Source organism: Amblyraja radiata, chromosome 31 (assembly GCF_010909765.2).
Source record: "Amblyraja radiata isolate CabotCenter1 chromosome 31, sAmbRad1.1.pri, whole genome shotgun sequence".
Classification (NCBI taxonomy): Eukaryota; Metazoa; Chordata; class Chondrichthyes; order Rajiformes; family Rajidae; genus Amblyraja; species Amblyraja radiata.
In genome coordinates, this window is record NC_045986.1 from 15,862,302 (window position 1) to 15,872,584 (window position 10,283).

At 42.7% G+C, this 10,283-nt stretch overlaps 1 protein-coding gene across 2 annotated transcripts in view; it reads right to left on the reverse strand.

The window, feature by feature from the left end:
* The window catches only part of gabrd (gamma-aminobutyric acid type A receptor subunit delta), a 29,125-nt gene extending 19,145 nt beyond the window's left edge, over positions 1–9,980 (reverse strand). For both annotated transcript variants that reach the window (XM_033048017.1, XM_033048016.1), the window contains exon 1: positions 9,633–9,980. In XM_033048017.1, the coding sequence (XP_032903908.1) occupies positions 9,633–9,703 (71 nt within the window). In that variant the 5' untranslated portion in view covers positions 9,704–9,980. The remainder of the gene's footprint in view (positions 1–9,632) is intronic.
* Between the last annotated feature and the right edge of the window lie 303 nt (positions 9,981–10,283).

The window sequence follows — 10,283 nt, forward strand, 5'->3', positions numbered from 1 at the left end:
AGAGATATGGAATTGGATTTTCAGCGGGATGTTGGGGTGGAAAACGGATGAATTAAGTGGCAGAATTGGAGGTATGGAGATCATGGAAACTTGTGGAGCTGAAGAAATTGTAGAGAGTTTTTTTTGAATAATTTTTTTATTTAGAGAATTTATTTAGAGATACAGCACGGAAACAGGCCCTTTGGCCCACCAATCAACACATTAACACTGGCCTATACATACAAGGGATAATTTTACATTTATACCAAGCCAATTAACCTAGAAAACCTGTACGTCTTTGGAGTGTGGGAGGAAACTGAAGATCTTGGAAAAAACCCATGCGGTCACAGGGAGAACGTACAAATAAGAACCTAGAGTCAGTGTTGGAGCCATTTATGATTAGGCTAGCTACTGTTGGCATATTATATTATTTTGTCTAGATATGTCTTATAGTATTATTTTGGACACTTGGGGGCAGTCATTAGATGCACAGAGGGGTGTATATATATATGGGCATAGTGGACAGGGAGTGGCAGATCAGGCACAGGGGTGGAGAGTATACAGTTTTCACCAGGCTGGGAAGAACAGCTAGCTACAACTTGTATGCAGAATAAGGATTGCCTGGTACATTCATCTCTTTGTTTGTACAACTACTTCAATAAAGAACTAATTAAACTGGAAATAACAACTGGAAAATCTGTTCTATTTGGTCTGCTAAAGATTATTCCCACTTACCTGTGTAGTAATGGCAACGGAATGGTGGGCACTGGAAGTCAGAAATTTGCCATTACAGTCAGGATCGAACCCGGGTCTCTGGCGCTGTAAGGCAGTAGCTCTACCGCTAGGCCACCGTGCCGCCCCAAGATAGGGAGGGGTAGGCCCACACAGTCTTGTAAACAATCATGAGAATTTTAAAATGAGCTTTTGCTAATCAGGATATAATAATAATAATAAATTTTATATTTAATGGGCGCCTTTCATACAAAATCTCAAGGACACCTTACATAGTAAGTATAGTTCAGGTCAATCACAGGGTTTGGAGGCTGGTGGGATCAACGTGCTGCCTTATGTTTTACATGTAAGCAAGTCATGTGGTTAATTTAATGACTACTTCAAGTTTAGAACATGAGCATCGGGTAAAGGAGCACCTGGCTGTCAGGACAGAGTAAATACTCTTATTTGAAGTCTCTGTATCCTATAACAGTTATAAGTGAAACCTGCCAAGCCCCCTGCAGTATCTATCATCATCCATTTGACCAGGCGGGTGAGCAAGGCTTGGTGTGAGTTTGGACATAGTCAACCATGTTACAGATTACTTATTTTTTTACTAGAATGTAGAATGAAGGAGGCCCGTCAAAACCATGCTGAACTGTTAAGTCCAGAGGTAACAAGGTCATGGGTCAAAGGTTCAGGCAGGGGCAGAAAACGTTGACCTTGCTGAACTAGAAAACAGGTAGCTTCAGGGATGGCGTGGTTATAAGGTCTAGAACTAAACGTGGGGTTAAATATGGTGCAAAAGATTTTAACAATCTGATTTAACCTCAAAATATGTTCCCTGAGATTGAGGTTGGATCTGGCAGAATAATGTGGGGTTAGTAGGAGGGTAGTGATTAGGTTTGTGATCAGAAATGAGTCCTTGGGCAGGGAGAGAGGCAATCAATGAAGAGTAGGCACATCTCAACAGATCCATTCTGGAGCCATGTACCAATTGCCTCGGGAGTGACTTAAAATAGGACAACGTGGACTAATTTCTAAGTATTTATGTCAAGTTCAGATTATATTTTTATCATCTTGTGATAGGTTGAAGAGTTAATCTAAATCAAATTTGGTAACAAATTCTTACAATCTGCTTCCGCCAGCTGATGACACAAGGACAACGAGGTACAGATTTCATGCTGAGGGGCGAACTTATAGGAAGAGATGAGGGAAAGAACTGTACTGCCAAAAAGAGAGGTGGTCATGGAGACAAACAAATATTATAAAATAATGTATTTTTAAAATTCATTCTTTATGAGGACATCGCTGCAAAACAACATTATGCATTACAGCTTTATTGCCTGTGTAAAGTCACCAATGGAACATTCTCCTCCCATGGCAAAAGCTGCACACATTACTGATTGGACCTCAGGTTGCAAATCCTTACACAGAAATGTTCCATAGCATAATGTACTGTGTCTGGTTCCTTCGATAGTACAGCAGCCTGTCTCTTCCACAGAACAGGTCACCCTGGAAGGCATTGGTTTTAATACTTATCCTTATAGTTTAATCATTTTTAGACTCGTAGAGTCCTACAATGTGGAGGCAAGTAGTCCATTCTGATCATCGAACACCCATTTACTCTAATCCTACACTAATCCAATTTTATCCTCCTCAGTTTCGCATCGACTCTCCCCAGAGTCTACCGCCCACCTTCACACCACGGCATCTCACAGTGGCTGATTAGATTACCGGCCCACACAACTTTGGGATGTAAAGGAAAAGCAGAATACCCTGAAGAAGCACACATGGTCAGGGAGAATGTGCAAATTCACAAATATAGGGCTGAATGTCAGGACCCGAATCTGGGTCACAGGAGCTGTACCTCTGTCCTGCACACGCACTTGACATTACAATATTTTAAAGTGTGCCATTTTATTTCCCAGAGTAGGTACTTCTTAGCTGTATTTCCAATTATATTGTGACAGTTCATGGTTTATTAATTTAGCTTATAGCTTTCTTAGATCCTTTAAAAAAAAGTGTGGACCCTTTTAAAACTGGCAGATAAATTATTACTGACTAAAAATTCACAAAAATTACTGCATTTCAATAAACAAGCTTGTGAAGTAATAATTGACTGCTGATTCAGTCCTGATGTTCCAGCCAAAGCAGCATTGCATACACAGTCACCTAACTGAAAACAGCCTAATCTGAAATGTAATCAAAGCTAATCAGCAATGAATCAATGGCTTAAGTGAGACACAGGAGCGATGGAAGAACAGGCACAGCTTTCAAACACCTTATGCTGTCCTATGGTCATGATTTGCCTCTTTGGTGAAGGAGGACAAGGTTGGGCGAAAGAGAAAGGGCATCAGGAGAGGGAAGATTAGAGTCATAGAGTCAAAGCGTCATTCAGAATGGATACAGGCCTTTTGGCCCAACTTTCCCATGCCGACCACGATGCCCCTTCTACACCAGTCCCATTTGCCAGTCTTTGACCCATATACCTCTAAACTTTTCCTGTCCAAAAGCCTTTTAAATATTGTTATAGTACCTGCCTCAGCTATCTCCTCTGGCAGCACGTTCCATATACCGACCACCCTCTAATTGAAAAGATTGCCCCTCAGGTTCCTATTAAATCTTTTCCCTCTCCCCTAAAACGTCTGCCCTGGTTCTTGATTCCCCTACTCTGGGTAAAAGATTCTGTGCATTTACCCCATTTATTCCCCTCATGATCTTATACACCACTATAAGATTACCCCTCATCCTCCTGTGCTCCCAGGTATAAAGTTCTGGTCTGCCCAACCTCAGTTGCTCAAATGCTGGCAGTCTCACAACACCACAGACCCAAGTTCAATCCTGATCGCGGGTGCTGTCAGTGCAGAGTTTGCATATTTTCTCTGTGACCGTGTGGGTTTCCTCCGTTTGCTCCAGTTTCCACCCACATCCCAAAGACATGCAGGTTCGTAGGTTAATTGGGTTGTGTTAAAAATGTCCCTAATGTGAGGGGAGTGGATGAGAAAGTGAAATAACATAGAACTAGTGTGAACAGGTGATCGAAGTTTGGTGTGCACTCATTGGGCTGAAGGGCATGCTTCCATGTTGTATCTCGAAACTAAACTAAACATCCTCGTAAAAGAGGACCTTAGAAAAAAGGGAGCCGTACGATAGATTCAGTTATTCACCTGGGTGCAATGAAATTCCTTGTCACATGTTCACAGATCACACAATATGCATAATAATGATAGATACAACAATGAATGCAATGACAATGGCATAAAGGGCCTGTCCCACTTAGGCGATTTTTTCGGTGACTGTCATACTAGCAATGTTACAAAATTTTGAGATTTTAAAAATCAAGTCTGTGATTTATCCCATCAGATAAAGCATAAAAAGAAGTTTAATTTGACACCTAATTCACTTTCATATCTCAAGTATTTAAAAAGTTATGGCCATTTTCATACTGGGAAATGAGCATCTTGTTCCCTATTGATTTTCTATGGACATAACAAAAAAGCTGTGATCGTGAACAGTCAAAAGCCCATAACTTTCTTAAAAATTAAGAGAACTGAATGAAATTTTCAGTTATCATAGATTGAAGCATTCTGAAACAAATATAAAATAATCTTACTTGGATGACCTGAAATTAAAGCATATAATTAGTTAGTTACCTAATTGTAGCTAATTTCAGACTTCAATTACTAGAACTAAACATCTATCCATTTCTTAATAAATGATTAACATTTTTAAATAGCCTAAATGTCCAAATAATATTCACAAATAATTCACAATAAAACATGATTTTTAAATCTCATTTACATTAATTTATAGGCCAAATGGAAGGAATTTAGTGTTTAATTGCTGTAAATAAATGCCCATTTAAATCAGCTTTCCAGTGGGTCCCTGTGGAACGCGCTGGTTTAGAACGTTCACATTGCGGTAGATTTGTGCCTCAAATGCCGAGAAAAATACTGCGCGATATAATGGGCCCAAATTGAGCTACTCGCAATATTAAACTTAGTATAAATGGATCTTTAGAAGCCCTTTTTAATGTAAAAATATACAACCTAACTTCTGCTATTTGCTTTATGAGACCCTGCGGTTGCTGGCGGTCGCGGGTTTAGAGATTGATTTTTAAACTACTATAACTATTATTCAAGGCCTTTAAACCTAATAATAGCTTTTGCGACGGGGTCTTCCAGCGATTTTTCGTTAATAATTAACTAGGCTGAACATTTTCGATTGGAACAGCTTAGAGAAAATCGCGTTTTAAACCCGCCCCCTCTAAACGGCGCCAAAATCGCGCACACCCTCAGCAGCAGATCTTCAACGACGCTTCAGGTAGGCTTTGCAACATACCTAGTCATAGTCATAGCAGGTCGCCAAAAAAACGGCGACTGGACCCCCCGACGACAATGTCTACGACAAGCTACAACAACCTACTACCTAGTTGACGGCAAGCTATGGCAAGCTACCGACAACTGGCGACTCATTAGGACGTCCACCTACGACCACACGTACAACAACCTACGTCCATCCGCGACAAGCTACAACAACTTAAGACAATTCAGTCGCTGGTACCTGTCGCCCGTTGACGTACGTTGATGTAGGTAGTTGCCGATAGAATTCACCGAAGTCAACACCAGCGACAACTTGCGTCACCTGGCGACAACCTACGTCATCCAGGCGACAACCTGCGACAGCACCGACGTCAGGAGAAGTCAAGCTACGCTCATTGGCGTCAAGCCCACTATCGCCAAAATGTTTTGAACATTTCAAAATCCAGCGGTGACCAGAAAAACGCTACGACTCTTTGGGTGACTGAGGAGACATACAAGCGACACCCTGGCGACCATGTGGCTGCAGCCTAGTCGCCTGTTGTCGCCTAAGTGGGACAGGCCCTTAACAGTAGAATGGTGCAAAGATTTTAATGCAATCTAAAGTAATGCACAACAACAATCTCAAAGCGCAATAACAGAATAACCAAATGAGGTAGAGTTAAGAGTAAGAGTATGGGGCAGCACCTCCAGGAAGGGAGTGTGGAAGAGATGAATGGTTCAGGAGTCTGATAGCAGTGGGAAAGAAGCTGTACCAAAAATGTGGACAACTGTGTGTTTAACCTCCTGTATCTTCTCCCAGAAGGTAGAACAGAGAAAATGGAATGGCCAGGGCTGCAGGCATCCTTGACGATCCAGTCCTCTAAATGCAACAGGATTAAGATGGACTGGATGGAGAAAACTGACGAGCCTGTGATGGACTGGGATGTGTTCACCGGGCTCTGCAGATTCAGGCAGTCAAAAACAGACCAGTTGCCATACCAGGCTATGATGTGTTCTGTCAGATACGTTCTACAATGCATCTGTAGAGGTTTGAGAGAATCCTCATGGGCATGCTGAATCTTCTCAGATGCCTAAGAAAGTAAATATACTGCTGTCTTTTCTTGATCACTGCATCAGTGTGAAGGGACCAGGTTGGGTTGCTAGTGCGAAGGATGCCTAGAAATTTGACGCTGTTGACCATATCTACAGCAGCTCTGTTGATGAAGACAGGGTTGTGTTCACTCCCCTGCTTTGTTAGATCAACAAACAACTTTTTCATTTCACTGATATTAAGGGCTAAGTTACTGTTCTGAAGCATGAAGCAAAGTTCCCAATCCTTTTCCTATACTCCGTCTCACTATTGATATTGAACTAGCCAACAGCAGTGGTATCATCGGTGAAATTAAAGATCGAGCTAGTGTCGTACTTGGCCACCCACTCATAGATCTACAGGTAGAGCAGGGAGTGAACTTAATGAAATACAGAAGATAACTCAAGGTTTAATCAATAAAAGTCAGGCAAGTTAGGTTCAACAACTTCCCTATCCCTGAGAGAGAAAGGAATAGAGTTGGAGGTCATCGAATTAACTGGAAGTGGAGGCACATAAAGAGGAAGGCACCTAGGTTGTATAGAAATATGAGAATCTTGTCTAGCGTACATTGAGGAGCCAAAAGGTATATTGTGAATCATTTGATGGAGTGCTCCTATTCATGAAAACCAAATTATCCCAAAGTGAGATTCATCCTTTTTTTGCAGGCTAAACAGGAGCTGTGTGAACTGTCAGAACCCAACAAGAAAATAAAACATGAAATTGAGGAGTGGTTTATACTCTATATCATGGAGTACAGCTTTACCCACAGATCTCACAGCTGTCATTATCATTGCAATACTCACTGCTGTAAAAGTAAGTCACCTCCGAAAGACCATTCTCCATGGCAGCTACTGTACCGGACCACAAAGGCCAGTAAGGAGGTGAAGGAGAACAGAATGGAGATGGAGACCATAGGGAGGGGGCATAGTTTTCTTACGTGTCTGGGACTATACACTTAAGAAACCAAAGCGGTACTGTGAGGTGCAAACTCATCAAGGGGCCTGTGATCACAGGATCTAGTGCAATGGTGCATAATGTTGCCGTGATGTCAGTGACACTAATGGGCACAGAAGAGTTAGACTAGTAGAGGCTGTAGGCAAAACTTTAATATTCCAATGGGTGGTCCTTGTGTCTCTTGGCCTTCTGTAGCTGGGTTATGCTCCTGGACAAGAGCCAATTTCTGTCATTAAATAAGTGAATGGTCGCTGTACAATAGACAACCTCATTGCTTAGAATGTAGAAATGTATAGCACGGGTACAGGTCCTTCGGCCCACAATGTCTGTGCCGAACATTATGCCACAATAAGCTAGTTTCATCTGCCTTCACATGATCCATACCCTGCCCCATTCCCAGCATGTCCATGTGCCTATCTAAAGACCTCTTAAATGACACCAGGTGAGATGTGTGTTTGACATGAGGCAACATGTCAGGCACACTAGAAAAGTTGCATTTGGATGTGCAGGCCAATTTCCTGATAGTTATTAATATAATGTGCAAAATTGTGCATATATGCAGTCATGCAAAACAAAATGAGACCAATCTCTTTGCTAATGCAAATAGAAATATATATATACCCTGTAACTGCGAGTCCCCTTTGATCTCTCCTGACATTGTTTACATGGGATTGAGAATCGTTGTGCCAATGTTGTGGGCACATGCAGAGCTATGTACTCTCAGCACTCCTGGAGGCTGCTCCATCCACTGTTGATGTGGGCTGTGTTTCGGGCATCCCTGTGGAAGCACATGTGCCTGCAGCACACCTTAACCACATGCATAATACCCAGAGCTCAATTTTGAGCTTAATTCTGATCTTCCTTGGATCCATAACACTCAAAAAAACGTACCTGAAGGAATTCCGGCCACTCTATGAATGGAGAAATTACTGCAAAAGGTTAATCTGCCATTTAAAAAAATGTCATAAGCAAAACACAGACTTTGAATGGGGCCTTTGCAATAGTAGACAGATGAAATCGGATCTTTGTCAACTAAAATTTGATTTAATGGTTGAATGTACTTTTGTCCTTGGGTTTTGATGAAGAATTATGAATGGTTCTTCCATAAGCTAAGGTACAATCCTAATTCTCCAACCTCCGCGTTGCAGACATTGGACTCTGAAACGGTTACGCTACAATGCGGAGAAATATATCCTGCACTCCATATCTTTCTCTTTGCTCTATCTTTTGTACTTGAGTTTGGCTTGATTATATTCATGTGTAGTATTATCTGATTTGATTAGATATCTGGCAAACAAAAGCTTTCCATTGTACCTGACAATGATAAACCTAAATCTGAGCATCCCTGGTATACAGGATTGGCACAGAGTGAGGAGATCTGATCATTCATTGGAGCCATAGTTTGAAGATATAACAATCAATGATTTTGCTCTAAGGGTATGGAGATAAGGTTTTAAAACTGAGAATTAATTTCTGAATATGACAAAGACAAGCATCTGATACTCATCTGAGCTGCTCAGTGATTGTTGCATTAAGTCCAAGCAGTCGGTTAGATGCATTATAGTTTGTTTAAACATTAACCATTAAGTGTTTAAAATTAAAATATTCAGAATGCTGACTCCATGGCGAAATCTCAACAGAGAAAATTCAATGTTCTCTGCTGAATTTTGATGATAAAACCAAAATCTAGGCTGCAGTGGAAACAAAACTACGCAGTGGGATGCAACAGTGACCCCCTTTTCCAGCTTAAACGTGTAGATTATGTTAAAAATATCTCCATTGGAAAGTGATAGATCTGCAGGAAAGAGATTAAACGGAGATGTATTCGGAAGACGAAAATGGGTCAAGCGTAATGCGGAAGGGTTAACAAATGTTTGCAAATTGTAAAAGAGAGATTCAATTGGAATAATCCGGGTTTTTTTCACAGCTCTTTGACAAGGCGCAGCTCGGAATCTCAGGATGTACCCGCATCCAACATGCCCAGGTAAAGGAGAGATGGGGCCACAAGGAACTGCAGGTGATGGAATGTTGTGCAAAACAAAAAGTGCTGGAGGAACTCAGCGGGTCGGGTGGGAAATAGACAGACGACGTCTCGGGTCGGGACTCTTCTTCAGAATGATTTGGGAGAGATGGGGTTGTGTGTGCGGGAATGTACACACACTCTGACACTAACGAGAACATGGAATTAGACGCCCCTGTGCGTGGGCTTGTTGCAAAGCTGATTAATTTTGCAGACGCCAGGAACTACAGATATGGGAATCTTGAGCAAAATAAAAAGGGATAACATGCTGGAGGAACTCAGGACGTCAGAAAGCATCTGTGAAGAACACGCTGAAGAAGGGTCCCGACCCGAAACGCCGCCTATCCATGTCCTCCAGAGATGCTGCCTGACCCAGCACTTTGTGTTTCTTTTAATGTAATCGTGCATATGAACAATGAGTTGCCGAGACAATATTTGCATGATTTACCCGCGCGCTCACACTCTTCTCGGAATTAACTCCTTGCCTTTCACTACTAAAAGTTGCTCGGTTCAGCGAATGGATGGGAAGTGGACCGACCTTGTCGGGATGAACGCGAGAACAATCGTGACTTACCGTACAAACTTGTGCTGCTGGTGAAGTAGAAGTAGAAGCAGAGATGTGAGCATTGAAGTGGTAAACTCCATGTCATCTCGCTGAAGTCCGGAGCTGCCGGTGGGTTTTAGCGGAGACTCAGCCTGGGCGCGATGGACCTCGCCGAAAGTGCGAGAAACTGGCGCCTCTCCATCTTGTAGCCTGAGGTAGTCCTCGGCTCGGCTCGCTGGGGGTAAAACACGGTTATCAGCAGACGTGATCGGGTGCCAGCTCTCCCCTCTCCGCACACGCCCGCAATCTGCTCGCTGGAAGCAGCACCAGCTCCTCCCAGTCAGTGCAGCAGCCTCGCCGGGTCCCTGCTGCTGAGGTCCCGAGTGGAGGATGCACCCGCCTACCGCCGCTCAATCCTGCTACCAAATCATTCAACGTTACATAGAACAGCACAGCACGGCCCTTCGGCCCACAATGACCGTGCCGAACATGATGCCGTTAAACTAATCTCCTCTGCCTGTACATTATCCTTCTATTTCCATTCACTACATAACCACGCTCCTATCTGAAAGCTTCTTGAACACCCCCTAGAGTACCTGCCTCCTGCACCATCCACCACCAACTTGCCGCCCGCACATTTCAAAAAGTTGTCCCTTTCACCTTTGAGCTATGCCTCTAGTC